Source organism: Trichosurus vulpecula, chromosome 3 (genome assembly GCF_011100635.1).
Source record: "Trichosurus vulpecula isolate mTriVul1 chromosome 3, mTriVul1.pri, whole genome shotgun sequence".
Lineage (NCBI taxonomy): Eukaryota > Metazoa > Chordata > Mammalia > Diprotodontia > Phalangeridae > Trichosurus > Trichosurus vulpecula.
The window spans coordinates 257,772,035-257,789,511 of record NC_050575.1 but is presented as its reverse complement, the minus strand read 5'-3'; the positions used below and the strand labels follow the sequence as shown (position 1 = coordinate 257,789,511).

Here is a 17,477-nt window from a genome sequence, read left to right as displayed (position 1 = left end):
TGGAAGAGTCTGGCCTTTGTTTCTTGATTGGATCAGGAGTCTTCGATGACCTCCCTGCCTCAAGAAAAAGCCTGGTTTGCATGGGTTTGAGTCACATATCTGTGACACTTTTGTGACACCCTTTGACCCTGAACAGGATATGTAAACTCAGAGGTTTTTCCCTTGGGGCTCTCACTCACTGGAAGAGTGGGGTATGACTCTGGACAAACCGTTTTACCTGTGCCTTGGCTTTGCTAACCCAGAAGTTGGTTTGTATTTGGTCTGTTTATAATGTATGTTTGTAATTTGTTTGTATTTGCTCTGAAGTTCAGGTTGCTGGCTTTTCCTCCTGAACTAAGTGAGTGATGTTTGTACGTTGGATTAAAGTGAGAATATTAACTCTTTAAAGTTACTTTCCTTAGTAAAGCAAATCAAAGAACCTGTGCTGGCAGCTCTTGTTGCTGGTCTTGTTGGGTCTTACACCCCATGACAGCTCCTAGCTGAATTGTTGCTACAACCTTTTCGAACTGTCCTCTATACTTGGAATTTTCTTCCTCCTCAACATACCCACATCATCCTTTTGAGATTCTAGTCAAGTAGCATGTCCCAGGCCTTTCCTGATTCCCCGAGTCATTAGTGTTTTTTCCATCTCCAAATTATGGTTGATATACTGTATTTTGAAATTACTCGTCTTTGTACATGCTTTCCCCCATAAGAAAAATAAGGACTGACCGAATAGGGGAGAGTAAGCATAAATAATTAAAGAAAATAAAAACCAAAGAGCAATTGAGAGGTAGAGAATTTCACAGAAGACAAGAGAAAAAATATCAAAAGTTAAATAATGATTGATTACAGTAAAAGTGATAAATTGACAAGAGATTATGGACATAAGAGAAGTGATTTTATTGGAAAGATTAATAAGAGGAAAATGCACACATCTAACAGTAAATAAAAATTGTATTTACACGTCAAACCAGAATTAACATGGACGTGATTAAAATTATAACTTGCACAAACATTTAGCTATAATTTTTGTTAAGTAAAGATGGAATAATGTGTCCAAGATTAGCAAAGAAACAGATATAACAGTTAAGAGGTTGAATGAGTTATGTTATGGATTTTCCCAGAGAAGAATTATATAATTTGAGAGTTGGAAGGTACCTTAATGACCATTTGGTCCAACTCATGGGAAAGAAATCTCTACTAAAATGTGTCCGACAAGTGGTAAATACAACCATTGCCTTGAAGACCTTTTTGGACAACTCTAATTGTTTTTTCTTGACATCAACTCAATTTTCCCTTTTTGTACCATTTACCTATGCTCTCCGTTCCCACCCCATTGTGAGGTAATTAGAAGTGCTAATGCTCCTCAGTTAGGATTTGGACTAGTTCAAAATTGGGAATGCTACAGGCACCTGAGGATTCTTTTCCAGAAATGAAAAGACAGATGCACCCCTACCTCCACCCCAAGATCCCAGTGAGAATTTTCAACCTCCTCCAGTAACTCCTGTTCACTGAGATTCTCAGAGCACCACCTCTCTTGGGCCTATCAGCATTCATGTAGAAGAGGCAATTCAATTTAACTAGAATTTTATTCAAGCAGTCAACAAGCTTTAATTAAGCACCTACTATGTGCCTTCATAGTTTCATACCTGCCAAGCACTGTAATAAGCAGTAGGGACAAAAAGAAAGACAAAACAGTCTCAGAACTCAATGAGCTCACATTTTACCAGCAGGGATAAGATAACATGTATAATACAAGGAAAGATACAAAGATGGCAAAAGACAAGTTAGATGAAGTGCTTCAGGAAAATCTGAGGAAGAGAAAACTTATAGCTAGGGAACCAAAGAAGGTGGTAGAAATGAAGAAGTACATTATAGGAATGGAGGCAAGTGCAATATGGAAATAAGTCAGCAGTCCTGTAATTTCAATTTGGCTAGAATATTGACTGCATGAAGACTGGAATTAGACCATGGAGATTATTAGTCTGTCAATCTCAGGACTACATATTTAATCTCAAAGGTAATGGGAAGCCAATAAAGGTTTTTGTACTCAGAAATGACTTTAGGAAGATGATTTTGCAAGTTTTAGAAAGGATGAAAGGGAAAGATTGGAGGCAGAAAGAACAGTTAGGAGGTTATTACAATAGATAATGAATGTCTGAACTAGAATAGAGAAAGGCTGTGGTCTGAAATGACAAGTGTAATAAGAGCTGAAAACAGACAGAATTTATTAACTGACTGGATATGGTATAGGGAAAGGGGACAAGTCAAAGATAACTCTGAGGTGAAAGACAATAGTATCAAGACTTACTGTTTTCCCTCCCATATCCACGGAATTTTGGGGAAGCTGGCCAAGTATTCTTCCTTCTTACCTAAAAACCAGGCACTAAACAGTCTATGATTAACTGGCAAAGTATCATTATGAGGTGCCTGAAAACTCTAGTGGACCTAGGAAAAAAACCTTAAGAAAGAGCTTTTAATACTGTAAGGTTTTGGAGTTTATACCTGCTTAGAGTTAGATGGGTTTCCATCTTATAGATGAAATGACTTTGAAGAACTTAGGGAAATAAATTCACCCCATATTTCCTCAAGGCAGTACCTTCTATTTGTGTATCTGTACTCTAACAAAAATATCAGCTATCACCTGAATACTAATTAGTAATAATGTATTTCTAATAATAATAACTGTGCTAATAGAAAGAAAAGCAAATTATAGGAAGAAACTTAACAAAATATAGGGCATGTTTTTAAGAAGCTATCGACCAAGTCACATAGGTATTTTCAGCTATAGTCATGCTAGTAAAATCATATAGATCCTGCTGGTTACATTAATCAGGGGCAGGGAGAATATGGATATATAAAGCTTAAAATAAACCCCAACGCTTCATCGTAGCCTAGGATTTCAAATTATTCTATCAAAATTGTCAACATAGAGCAAAACCAAGCAACTTCAGTTTCATCTTTTATTTCTCTTGCCTTCATTCTGGTCTGGGTGCCAAAGGTATCTATACTAAGTGCACCAATATAGTGAGCATCAGAGAAAAGGGTACACCAGATTGCCTAAGAAGAGGTGAATTGACCCAGGCTAGAAATGGAGCAGGCCAGAGCTTCCATACCAATCAGTAGAATCAAGCCCATTAGTGGCTACAACAAATACTTTTTGGAGTCCCAAGTCTTCAAAGAAAAGGTTTAACTTTAAAAAATGGGAATGAAAGGGAAATTGGAGCTATGTCACCAAAGGCATACAAAAGGGATAAGGGAAGATGTTTAAAAACTGGATTCATCTTAAAGTATACCAAGTTATAAAAGCAAAGACAAAGTGCATAATAAACAAAATGACATTAAACTGTAACAAAAATGAAGCAGAATTTAAATACAGCAAAACTCTGTATCAGCAGATATTAAAAACTCTCCTATACAATTCTTTAATAAAAGAAGAATTTCTATAACAACCTAATCTACCTCTTTCCTCATGGTCTTAGGGAAGAATTCATCTGCAATGATTAGAATATTTCTATGCCTGAAAGACGACAAATGGATCAAGTATCAAAGCCCTTTTCCATTTCTAGTCATTGAACTCAAACTGCCAATATTCCATATGCATTTAGATTAAACTGAAAATATCTTATTTCTGCAAAGGTTATACAGTGTCCTAAATAAGATTGTTTATATATGAACTATGAAAATCCTATATATCTAAAACAAACCACTCTTTCCCAAATATTTTTTGTAAAATACAAAACCGAAGTATTTAATAGAAAAAATTAAATACAACCACAAAAAGAACACTGTATAATTATAAGAAACAAACTTATCCCTGAAGAGATAAGAAAATACATCTCCCTCTCTTCATTAAAGATGTGTGGGTCCTCAATGTGAAAGAATACATATTCTATCTTATAAGACTCAATTGATGTGTTGGTGACTTTGGCTGCACTGATTTCCTTTTTTTAATTTTTCTTTATATTTATTTTGTTGTTAGTGGTCCACTCACTAGGAAATGATAAAAGGATATAGTTTCAATTGAAGGTGATGTAAAAACAAAGTACATCAATAAAAATTTTAAGATATTTTTAAAAAAGATTTACAAGATATAGATTTTCCACAAATATCAGTCTTCTGCAATGCCAACTTCACCACTTTTGTGTAACCAGGCTAGAGACAGAGATAGGGTACTAGGCTTGTGATTTCATTGGGACAGGGAAATCCCAAATGAGGAAACTGTCTCCACCAAAGTAGTTCAGCACCTTCACTATAATTTATAATCTTAGACAGTTGCCTAGAACGCTGAAAGGCTAAGTGATTTGCCCAGGGTCACATAACCAGTACATATCAGAGGCAGGATCTAAACCCACACTTTGCTGGCTCTCTATCTGCCTCTCCTTATGTAATACAATGTACTTATAAATGATATCAATATAAAAGTATAAAATTATTGTTATACATGAATATATTTCTCTGAGATATATATTCATACATACATATTTCTCCCAGAAACCTAAAGTAAACATGGTATTCTTCCCAACTCATTAGGAGGTGGGGGGAGGAGGCAGAAATAGTACTCAGGGGGAAATCCCCTTGTAGAACAAAGCAGATATAATACAGTGAAACGGTGTTCATCCAAATCCAACATGAAATGTATCAATTATCACACTATTTCCAAGGCATATTTAGCCAAACAAGTTTTTATAGCTCCCTAAAAAGGCATTTTGATGAACCATTTTAACTGGTAGTGATTTAATACACCACAAATATTTATAATAGGAAGAGGGAAGAGGTTTAAAAAGTTTTAACATCTCTGACTTTTCAAAAACATGTGCAATAAGCTCAGGTACATCCACACTCAAGGTACATATTTTACATGGTTCACTTAAAAGGTTAAGGCTGGTAGACCTATTTTTATTACTTATGTACCTTAAAAAAAAAAAGACCTAGGTTGCAGACAAACAAAATACAAACCTGTGCACTGATGATTTGATAAATATATTATATTTTCTTTATGTTTTGGCAAATCCCCATATAGTATTATCTAAAAGATAAAACAACAACAAAAAAGAAAACATTACTTTCTGGTGGTGTAGTTTTTAAACTTAACATTCAACACTTTTACCTACAAAATAAGATATAACAAAAATAATGAAGTATTAACAAAGGCACATATACATACAAGATGTCATGAACAGAAATTTACACAACCAACAACATCAGTGATTTAAACTTAGGGGCCCCAAACAGTCACAAGACCAAGCAGCACCAAGAAATAGGAAGGTCAGAAGTGGAAAGGTGAAATTATAATGATCAAAACAGTCATTTCTACTGTGTTCTCATCACACAGATGTTATTAAGAATAAGTTAATTTAGGTGCCAGACTTGGGAGTCAGAAGTAATCTTGGCTTAATTCTGCATCTGACACTTAGTACTTCTGGGTCATTGGGCCTGGTCACTTAACCTCTTAGGGACTAACTTGGTTTGCTCATCAATAAAATTGAAATAATACCATCAGTACCTACCTCACAGGGTTATTTTTGAGAATCAAAGCATTTTGCGAATCTTTTAATTATTACTTAAATACAAGTTATTATTATTTACACTCTACTACTTATGGGGAGGGGAATGGAGAGTAAAAGAATCATCTACAAGAATAGCCAAAGTAAATTTTTTAAATATTAAATAAGCCAAAGTGATATATTAATACAAATGAAAAGTCATTAATGATAGTATATCTCTTTTTTAAATGTTTAATTTTTTTTTTTTTTGCTAGGGGGAAGGCAGGGCAATTGGGGTTAAATGACTTGCCCAGGTCACACAGCTAGTAAATGTTTCAAGTGTCTGAGGCCGGATTCGAACTCAGGTACTCCTGACTCCAGGGCCGGTGCTCTACTCACTGCGCCACCTAGCTGCCCCCAAATGTTTAAATTTTTTAAAAATCAAATTTAAAAGTCTTGTCACTCTGAAATTTGCGATCCTTTTTTAAAAAGCATGTAATGCTCTAATTATTTTGTCCTTCCCCTAACCTTTCAAACCTAATCTTTCATTTACATCAAATTACTCCTTTTAACTCCACTTTGAATTCAAGAATATTTTCATTATAAAACATACATATGTTTGTGTGTACGTATATATTTCTGCTGTTACAATAATTCAACATAAAGGAAACATAAAAAACTTCTCTTGTATACCATTATATGAAAAAATCTTTGTTAATTAAATATACTTATGACCTATAGCCAGCTATCCATTATTCTATAACTAATTATGTAAATTATGGATTATCCAGAACAATAATGGCTTTCTTCTCCATTTGGTTTGCCTTTTGGTCATTTCATAAGTCTTTCAACCAAAGAAAGGAGTCAAAAGAAGTCCATCTGCTAACATTATTAATTATGGTAGTAATTTTTTATAAATATTGTTTCTTAAAGTTATAAACAAGCAAGTAGTGATCAAGTCTCACAATTTTGAATCTTTCTGTGCCTAACACTAAGCATAGGGCAAGAATACAATAAATTATTATTCAAACTATTTTTGTTTACTTTTAACACATTCTAGGAAACAAAACTATAAATGTAGGCTTTTAATCTACAAAATAAAGCATTAATTAAAAATAAACATCAAATAGATCTGTTTCTCTACCTTTAGAGACAAAAATTAAATTTCCTGTACTCACTGCACAAAGTTTTAGGTGTAAAATTAAGTATACTTGGAGAAAAAGTATGTGTAGGGGGGGTGTAAAACAAGGTACAGATATAGCAAACCAAAACATACTTTAGTATTTATGGCTTAATTTTCTGGACAGAATATTCACATTTAAACTTTTGGGGCTAATTAGTTCAATCCAAATTCCTCCCTTTATAGACATGCCTTGACACCATGGAACAATCTGCCACAGGTTAAAAGCAATGCTTAAACAATTTAAGAAAGTTTCATTTCCTAAGTGAGTAGAGAAAGAAGCCACAGTCTTTGGACACTCAATAAGCTTCAGAAATTCTTCATAAACTATACTACATCACAAAAACACAAACAATATTGTTCTAATTACTGCTTAAAAAAGTAAATATACTCATCTTCTTAAAAAGACCATCATATCCCTATAAATAAACAAACACAAAGTTTCATTAAAAACCATTTGAGCATTCTAGGCAGAATAAATTCAGCTGGATATTAAAACTACATAAAGACATAAAATCTACCTACTCTTTAGTCCAGAAAAAAAAGAATATGAGGTTTTGGGAGGCAGAGCAATATGAACTTCAGTGGAACAATGTTGTTGTTCAATGGTGTTCAACTCTTCATGACCCCATTTGGGGTTTTCATGGCAGAGGTACTGGAGTGATTTGCCATTTCCTTCACCAGCTAATTTTATAGATGAGAAAACTGAGGTAAACAGGGTTAAGTAACTTTCCCAGGGATACACAGCTAGGAAGTGTCTCCAGTCTTCCTGACTTCAGGCCCAGCGCTCTATCTACTACACCACTTAACAGCCCAAATGGAAGCCAGTGGAATAGTTGTAGCTCCCTTGGATTTCTAATTTTAAAATAGAAAACAACCTATGAGAAGTATAACTTGATTATAAAGTTAAAGCTAAAGTAGAATTTACTGTGTGACCTTGGGCAAGTCACTTTACCCCAAATGCCTTGCCTTCCCCTCTCATAAATAAACAAATAAATGAGAATTTGGAAATCATCTAGTCCTACCTACCTCCTCATTTTACAAGATAAGAAATTGACGGATAACGGGGTTAAGTGACTTGGTCAAAACTGTGCAAGTAATGATGAATTATGAGCTTTATTTTAAACTCTAGTCCCCTAATCCAGAATCATTTATCATTTCTTATTTCTCTGTGTACATTTAAAGTTGTGTGACTCCAACAACACTCACTAGATATATTTTTCCTACAAATTAAATTCTTTCCCTTATATGAACACAACTCAAAACTGTCCAACAAAATCTTTTCATTAGATCAAGTTGCAAAATTCAACACATAAAACATTGCTAAACAAGTGTGGGCAATATCTTGAGAAAATCCTTTATTTCATGGAGTAATAAAAAAAATTAAAGAGAAAAGATTTCAGTTAGTTGATTAAGAAAAGCTCATGAATTATATCATCAGTTGCTGCTCTTAGTAAAACCCCCTTAATAAGGGCTGCTCTTTCTCTCAAGATTCCTCAACATGCAAATATATCTGGACTTTCCAGAAGTACTTTGCAGCTATTATGCAACAGAGGATGGCAGCCAAAACCAACACGTTTGCACATGATTGAAAATCTTCATGAGTAATTTTATCAGGGAGAGATTTTCTCAAAAGATATTTGTGACTGATTACACTTTTTCTCCCTTGAAATAATTGTTTATTTGTCCATGACTTTCAAAACAATTCTTAACAGAAATAAGGCATGGGGAAAACTCTTTTTGTTACAATGTAAAGGGCAGAAATATCTGAAAATATCATACTAGAGATTACAAATTGCAAACTATTATTACTCCAAAAAATACTATTCCCATTAAGTAGAATCATTAAATCTCACAAGATAAATGAGATCATGATCAAAAAGAAAGCAATACACAGGTAATAACATTCATAAATTCAAAGAAACTACAATGTTGGAGTCTTTCATAATTTTGTTAATGTTTCCAACACTATAAAACTATGTAGCTATAAAAAAAATTCACATCCCTATGCATAAATATTAACATAATAAAACATACATTAAAATTTCACCTGACATTTTAAAGTCATAATATTCCTACTTTATATTTCATATACTTAACAGAATCAACAAAGTTTTTCAGTGTTGATGGCAATTTTTAAGTCATCTTGTGAGGTAAGCTACTGGACATTTTAATGTTCAATGGACAATTATTACTTACTAGTTAGAAGTATTGGTGAATCATTTGTGGTTGCAATTGTAGTTGCAACCTTTTTCAATTCTTTTTCATAGCCAAACAAATAAACATAAACACTATAATCACATCTATGAATAATGCAAACAAATTAAACATGTATATCATAATTAAATTTTATTTCAGAAAACCAATGAAATATTCTGTGGATCCCTGGGGTTCAAGACATCATGAGAGCCACTGTTCTTTGTGCTTTTTTTCAGTGGTCTTTTAAAAATGTTACTGTTCATTTAGTAAGAGTTACTTTTCCATCTAATTCATGTAAAGTAAGGTCCTTAAAAAGAAACCTATGAAGAATATTTAGTAATTTTATCAGCACTATGAAGAATAATTGTCAAAATTTTACATTTCCTATCAAATACAAAAGTATAATTCTACATCATTTCTCTTAATACCTAAAGCCCAGTCAGTTCACCACGTTTATATGAAGTGACTATGTTCTATTTTATCTGTTAGGTCCTATTTAAGAAAGTCATTTTGATAAATAAGATGTAAATAAAAACTTATAACTTGATAATATGAAGTTCTATTATTCTCTTCCAAATTAAATATTTCTGCCACCTTTTAGGACCTTTACAGGAGAGTAAAAGACAAAATTCATTGTTTTCAAATCGGTATAATAAGAAATGCAATAGGAAAAAAAAGGAACAAAATTATCAGTCTCTCTACATAAGGAATACTATATGCAAATAATGCCCTTTTCATCAACGCAATTTAGATAAAGGTGTAAAATACAAATTCATAAATGTGTTATTTATGAAGCCTCAGGGCATACACAAAAGAGGGGTTACAAATGTACTCTAGATATGAAAGCCTTGAATGCTTCCCTTAAGAATCTGAAACTATGTTTCAGCTTTAAATCACTGTATCAACTTCCCTAAAGATTCACAGAAACATCAAACAGTAGATTTTCTGGTTTTTTTGCTCCCTTGCTATAGGCCACTGTTTAAAGACTGTTTTGTAATTAAGGTATAACACTTAAGTAGTTCAATTTGTTTTTATATGAATTTTAGTTTTAAAGTAAAATACAAAATCAATTGTCATAGATGAAAAGGAGGCAGAAGAAATGTAAAAGAAAATTACTATAGGGACCCACTGATTCCCTACATGTTCAAAACCACAGCATAGAAAATCACATTTAACATTTCCAGTACTTTAAGTGAGATACAAATTATGAAATGAGCATAAAAAAGCTTTACACAGTTTTAATCTCAGTTCTGTTATTTACTCTCTTGGACCCTCGGCCAAGTTATTTAAGCTGTCTCGCCCTCAGTTCCCTTATCTGTAAAATGGGAGGAGGTAGAGAAGAGAAGAAAAAACTATATAATCTCTAAAGACTCCTTCTGCCTCTAGATTCTATGATCTGAATGAAGCCATAATATAGTTCTTGAAATATTTCTTTTACTTTAAATAAAAATTTTATCATTTATATTGAACTTTAAAAAATATGGTGAAATAGGATCTTAGTTAAATTTAAATTCTTTTATGTTCCCTTTTTAAGTTGTTGATATTAAAATAAGTCAGATGTAAAACTGCAGTTTAACAAACTGTGACTGAAAATTAAAGGAAAGCTAAAACTATAATGTGATTTTTTTTCCTTTTCTCTAGCTTATAAGAGTATAAACTGGTTGAACTGGGAAGAAACTAGAATCCAATGAAATAATCAAAAATATTTGTTAAAAGCAGGTTTACCTGCCAAGCACAGAAGATCATGAACTTCATGGATCTACTTCTCTTCATCTTAAATATTCTATGTAAAGGGGAAAAAATTCAGTCACCGTATAACAAATGATTTTCTTTGTTTGAAAACTGAGAGAAATATACCACTTCAAAAAGAAACTAACTCTAATTCCTTCAATTTTATGGTAAAAATATTTTGGGGGTCATTTCAATTTAATTAACTTTTATTAAGTGCATGAGACAAGAGGGAACATAGCATAGTGAATACAGAATCTAACTTTGAGTCAAGAAGACTAAGTCCTGCTTCTTATAACTTATTTGCGGTTAACCCTGGAGCAAATCATTTAACCTCTTGGTGTCCCTAAGGGGAAGGGGAAAGGAATAAGCATGTATACTTTATTATATGCCAGGAACTGTGCTAAGTGATTTACAAATACTCTCTCATCTAATACTCACAACAACTCTGTGAAGTAGGTGATATTATGATCCCAATTTTACAATTGAGGAAACTGAAGCAGTCAGATGTTAAGTGACTTACCCAAGATGACACAGATATTACATGTCTAAGGTCATATTTGAACTTAGAGCTCTTAAGACCGGTTTGCTCACATGTATAGTGGAGGAAGTTTTCAGTCAAGAGTTCTTCACACCTACGAAACTTACAAGATGACTAACTCAATAATAGGGATACAGAAACAAAATGGAAATAGTCCTTTGCCTTCAAAGGCTTGATTTTTTTTTTCTTTCTGTTTTTATTTGCTTTTTTATTTCTAGAAAAGGAAAGCAATATTTAAATACAAAGAATATAAAAAATAATTTTTCTTAGGGAGAGATCAGGAAAGATCTCCTGTAGGAGATGGCATCTAAGTAGAGCCTTGGAGGAAACATAAAAATAGGTCAAGAATATCTTCCTTGGTGAAAAGGAGAGGAATCACTACTGCTCTAAAAGTGAATAAAATGAAATTTTTTTTAAAAAGTAAAAAAAAATAGCTGAAAGAACAAGGAATTAATTTCTAAAGTTTCATAACAAGATCATTTAAAAACTACCCATGGAGAAGAAAAATAAGTTATTTAGTAATACATCCGTTTCCCTTTAAGTTATTTGAAGAAAAAAAAATTCATTCAAGTTTAGACCAAGAATCAAAGACAGGAATGAACAGCTGTTGAAATATTACTAGAGAAGGGGCACCTCTTTCATGAAGATCCCAGACTTAGAAAGTGCCCTCTTGGTAACTGCAAATTTCCCTTCCACACTCCCTTTATTTCAAAGAGCAGAATTAGGAAAATGATTTTCACCAAAATAATGCAGGTATATTTGGATTTAAATGACCCTATTTTGCCGTTTTAAAAAATGTATAGTAGTTAGTGGCAATCACTTCTATAAATGTGAAGTAATGCTATCTTCATCCAGAGAAAGAATAGAAGTATGTATAGAATGGTTTTACACACACACACAGACACACATTTGTGTCTAAGGGTTGCCATCTCTAGTGGAGGGAAGGAAAAAAAGAAAGCTACATAATGTCAACATTAACATTCCTCAACAATGGTAACTTTATTATATATTTAAAAAGAATAGCAAGTTGAACATAATTGATTTGCAATTTCATGTGCAATCATCTTTTTTTTCCTACTCCACTATGTTATGGAAATGCTTGTTTTATTTCTTAAGTTCAGAATAAAATAAAATGCATTAAAAAATTTAAACTGGAAAAAAGAAAAATAACAAAAAAAGACAATGACTAAAATTCATTATTTTAGTATGTAGAATTATGTACCAACTGATATCCTTTATATTTCTAAATTAGGATTATCCCTGAATAGTAAGGGAGGAGCTAAATCCAAGGTGTTCTGATTCCCATGTTTCTTTCAATGCCATAAAGAACCACCTGTTTTTTAACTCAACATAACCATAAAAAGGTGTTTGTTTTTTTTTTAAATTCTGACTCCATCTCTTATTAGCTCATTGAACTTGGAAAGAGCTGTCAATCTCTTAGGGGCAACAAGGTGGCACCACCAGGCATACAGCAATGGACCTGGAATCAGGAAGACTTGAGTTTGAATCCTGCCTCAAACACTTGCCAGCTGTGTGATCCTAGGCAAGTCACTTAAAAAAAAAACTCTGCCTCAGTTTCCTCATCTGTAAAATGGAGGTAATAATAGTATCTACTACTTTAAGATCAGATGCGATATTTGCAAAGTGTTTAGCAAAGTGCTGGGCACATACATAGCAGGTTCTACACAAATGTTTATCATCATCATTATCATCATCTTTATTAATCTACTCCAAGGCTCCATTCACCATTTCAAATTAAAATTACTCTAATGCCATTACTCTCCTAATATGTCTTAAATTCTCCCATTATTAGATTAAAAGCTCCTGGAAAAAAGAAGCTGTCTCCTTTTAAAATTTCTATCTCCTCAACACTGTGCTTGGCATATCGTAAGAGTTACTTTAGTGCTTTTTTATTCATTTATTCCCCAACATACTAGCTATGAGACCAGGGATGTCACTTACCATCCCTACAATAAGATGAGACTTAAAATGTTCTTGAAGTACCTAAACTCAAAAAGCTTGCATGAAAACATTTTGTATCTGTTTATATTTACAAAGTAAGATATTTATATTACTAATAAAACACCATGCCAGTACAAAACAGCATATAAAATAAGATATGCAATTTTGCAAATTATTCTTTTGGCATGATAGAAACTGCATAATGGTGGCCCTGCGTATTTTACTACTATGCAAAGAGTAAATTATATCTTAAAATGGGAACTATAAAGTACTGTACAGATATAAGTAAGGCATTATAATTGTTATGCTTTTTGTTGTCCAATTCTTCATGACACCCAGCAGCAGTTGATATGCTAGTCACTTACATATGGCACCAACAGTAGGGTTAGCACTTTTGAGTTGTTTTTCCAAAGGAGATTTTGTACCCAACAAAATCACACTCTCAACCCTGTTCAGCAATCTGAACATTGAAAGGTCCGAATACTTAAACTACATATCAAGTCTCAATATTTCAAACTAGTGATAGGGAAGGAAGTTGAAAAGATGAAAGCAAGCCTAAATTAGTGAGGGAAAGACTAAATTATAAGTTTTTAATGCAATTATGACTTGCAATTATCCATGGTAGCTGGAATAAAGTTGAAGGTATTGCCTAGAGGAGGTCCAGAACCTAAATGTCTTTCACATTTTTCATATAAACCTGTGATTTTGTCAGTATAGAAGCTCTTCATGAAGAAATTCCCTTTACCAATGCAGATTTGAAACTCTTCTAGAATTTATAAAGTGACTTGCCCAGGGTCAAAAAATCAGGATGTGTCAGTCAGGACTTGAATCCAGGTCCCCCAGACTCTTCTTTCACAAAGTCAGCACTTCAATGAATCCAATAACATGGCTTTTTGTAATACAGACCGTAAATTTTCACCCAAATTAAAGTTAATTACTATTTAAATTGAGAACACTGTTTCATCAGTATTTTTGAAATGTTTATTTTTAAGTCATCAATCTATTTCCCTTACGAATATTGAACTTTAGGGAGAAAAGATTTACTAGGCAAATTAAATACACTAGCAAACTGGATTACTCAACTCAACTCCGATCTAAAATGATCACAAATTCTGAATTAGTTAGAAGCAAATAAATAAATGAAGTTTTATTCTACTATTTCTGGGCATGCTATCAATATAGCTATTAAATAGTTATGTTGAAGAATATCCAAAATGGGACTCCTCAAAATAATGAATATAAGGGTAAATAAAATTTTTATATTTTCAAAAATTTCCTTTTATTGAATCAGAAACAAAACTATTATACAGTAAAGTTATCTAATCTTTTTCATCTACAATAGCAAAACCATATTTTAGCCTACCAAATCCTAAACTTATTATAAGTGGTGTACAGAGAAACTGAAATATAAATATAAATATATATATATATGTATAAATAAGGGCATGCCAAAATGCTATCTAACCACAATCTCCACCAAGATCTATTTTTAAAGTAATTTAACAGAATAGTCTGAAACAATGCTTCTCTCTTCTGTTCTGTGAACCACTTAAACAGCTATTGCTTAAATGGAGGTTAGCTTCCATTAGATTCCATTTCTCTTTTTTAACCCTCTTTCAACTCTCCTCTCCCTCCTCAATCCAGCTTTAACAAAACTTAAATGAAAATTAGCTACTTCCTTGCAGAGTCATCAGTAGCTGAATGCCAAGTGTAGAAATAAAAATAGCTATTCTCAAACTAAAAACAGACAAAAAGCTAGGCCTAGGAGTCACAAAAGTGAAAATTCTAATCCATATTTCACCATTTACTCTTAGATATAAACTACCTCGGTCAGTAAAATGAGTTAAAATAAGTTTTCCAACTACATGTTGAAGGCTAAACAATGTACACAGCATCTAAAAATCAAAGTCTAAATTATCCACACTATAAATCAACAAAGTAATATTAAATATAGACTATATTTTTCAAATCATAAAAATCAGGAAAAAAAATCAGAACACCTATTTTTGTTGTATAAAAAGACTGCGGCTGAAATTAAAGTTAGGGTTAGAGTTCCTGATACATCTTATTGCTGTACCCTGACATATTCTGTGTATACATTTGTATTTTAACTGCAAACATGAAGGAGAAAGGATAACCGTTCTGCGATTGGTAAATTTTTAAAAATCACAAAGCTATCAAAAGAAGATTGGCCAAATGAGAGACCAATTCCTTCACCCACAGATTACTAATACTGAAGAAGAATTAAGTCTTTGTCCATAAAAATTATGTTTCATTTCCAAAAGATAATATCTGCTCATCTTTACAGACCATTTTTAGGAAGAAACCGAAATATACTCCTGAATTCTGCAATAAACATATCATAACATTGGAAATTCTCAGCTAACTCTATGGCAAAAAGCCAGAAGTGATCAATTTACATGGACTTGAGTACTAACTAAGCTATACTCAGTACTTTGTGAGAGAGGAAAATTAACACTTTTTCGATTCCCCATTATTTATACTTAAGGCAACCACAGAAGCACTTCCTTTCTCTTAACCAGTGGTGGGCACCTTCATCTAGGTGGAAAAACAGTGGGACTACTTAACGTAGCCCAAGAGTCTGCGGACAGACTAGACGGAACTGGGGCATCTGTTGAGAATCTTCCCCAACCTTAAAGCACAATCTATGCCTGCTAACTTTTTGGTTCCAAAACTGGGCCAGCCGTGACAAAAGCATCAAAGAGGATCAATGAGTGAGGTTGGAAGGGACCTTTTTCAACGTCTTTCCAAAGAAAGTGGGGCCTAGAGATTACAATCGACCCCATGTCCTATGCTATGGATCCAGCCTCGATCCCCACCACGTGTAGGGTCACTGGACGTCAACCCCTTGCTCCTCTGAGTAGCAGGAGCTACTAGTAGTGGTAGGCAGCCGGAGGCCCAGGGGAGGTGGGGAATTGAGGTACTTGGGAGCAGAAAAGGGGCCTCTCTGGAACGGGGAGGGAGGCCGGAAGGACAAGGAAAAGGCGGGTGCTCACCTGGACGCCGGTGTAGTTTTCGAAGAAGAAGAGTACCATGCTCTGGTAGATGGTGTAGAAGCGATCGTCCACCTCCTGATAGATGCGTGCTCCCGGCATGAACAAGGAGAAGAGGCGCCAGCCCAGCCAGGCCAGGATGTAGGTGGGGGCTGTGCCCAGCATCACGGCGGCCGGGAGAACATAGCGCATGGAGTACGTGTGGAGCACCAGGGACAGCAGCATCTTCCTGCTCCGGCGCTCGCGACGCTGCGGCCCGGCTTCCTCCTGCTGCTGCTGTTGCTCCTTCTTCCCTTCCTCCGCGCGGCCAAGGGATCACCGAGCCCAAAGGAGAGTGCCTAGCCACTGTCTGCCCGGCCCCCTCCCCCTGCCCGCCCTGGAGCCGCGGAGCCCGCCGCCTTCTACTCCCCTTCTTCTTCCTCCTCCTCCTCCTCCTGCTCCACCACCACCACCACCACCACCACCGCAGGCGCCGCAGCCCCTCAGCTGCATGGGCTGCCCTACTGGCCGGCAGGCGGAATGCTCCCTGACCAGGAGCCCAGCTCCCCCGACTCCCTGCTCCCCAGTGGACAGAGACACAGAAGCTAGGCCAGTGAGGGCACGGCGACCTGGCCCAGGCTGCAGGGACCTTGGGCTCGGGTTGCCTCAGAAGGAGTTACGGTTCATGACCCTCCTCTGACACCATACTGCCAAACCCGGGTGGGGGGAGGGGCCCTCCGGGCAACAAAGTGGCCTCTGATTGGCGGAGGCAGGGCTGCCGGTTGGAGGGCAACCAACAGTGCACTGTGCGCCTCGCGCTGCAGCCTGCCAGACTAGGTGCGCATGCGTGGGGCTGACCTGCCATCCGAACTGCTTCGCTGGGGGAGTTTTCTGCTCTGGCTGTGGTCCGTGGAGTTGAAAATGGAGATGACTGTGTCCGGGTCTGGGTGCGGACCTGGACTAAATGGAGAAAAAGTCGAGGGGGCGAGAAAAAGAAAAGAAAAGGCTGTAGGGAAAGGGGAAGGATTATCGGAGAAATTATTTCTTCTGGATAACGAGTTTTCCTGTCATTTTCGATGTCTCCAGGTTCTGTCACAAGACAGAAGAAAACTTGGCTGACAGGAATTCATTCCGATCATTGCGCTTCTACTTGGTGCAGAGCTTTGTACTGAGTGCTGAGGAGGGTAGTACAAAGTTTGGATAAACTGGTACAGCCGTTCAGCTTAGTAGCAGGATGATACACCTGCCTATTAGAGAGGTGCAAAAATGTGCTTTATGAGGTCTAAGGGGACAGGTTGTTACAGAGGGAGGAGGTCTGTGAAGACATCCTGAAGTGGTTGGCATTTGAATTGGGCTTTTAAACATAGAAGACTTGAACAGGCAAAGGATGACATTCCAGGCCTGGA

General features: G+C 35.3%; 1 protein-coding gene across 1 annotated transcript in view; it reads right to left on the bottom strand.

The window, feature by feature from the left end:
- Positions 1 to 16,793, bottom strand: part of AGPAT5 (1-acylglycerol-3-phosphate O-acyltransferase 5) — a 77,269-nt gene extending 60,476 nt beyond the window's left edge. Inside the window, exons 1-2 of the mRNA XM_036750287.1 lie at positions 16,096 to 16,793; positions 4,942 to 5,011 (exon numbers count right to left, since the gene is read on the bottom strand). Coding sequence (XP_036606182.1) covers positions 4,942 to 5,011; positions 16,096 to 16,317 — 292 coding nt within the window. The 5' untranslated portion in view covers positions 16,318 to 16,793. The remainder of the gene's footprint in view (positions 1 to 4,941; positions 5,012 to 16,095) is intronic.
- Between the last annotated feature and the right edge of the window lie 684 nt (positions 16,794 to 17,477).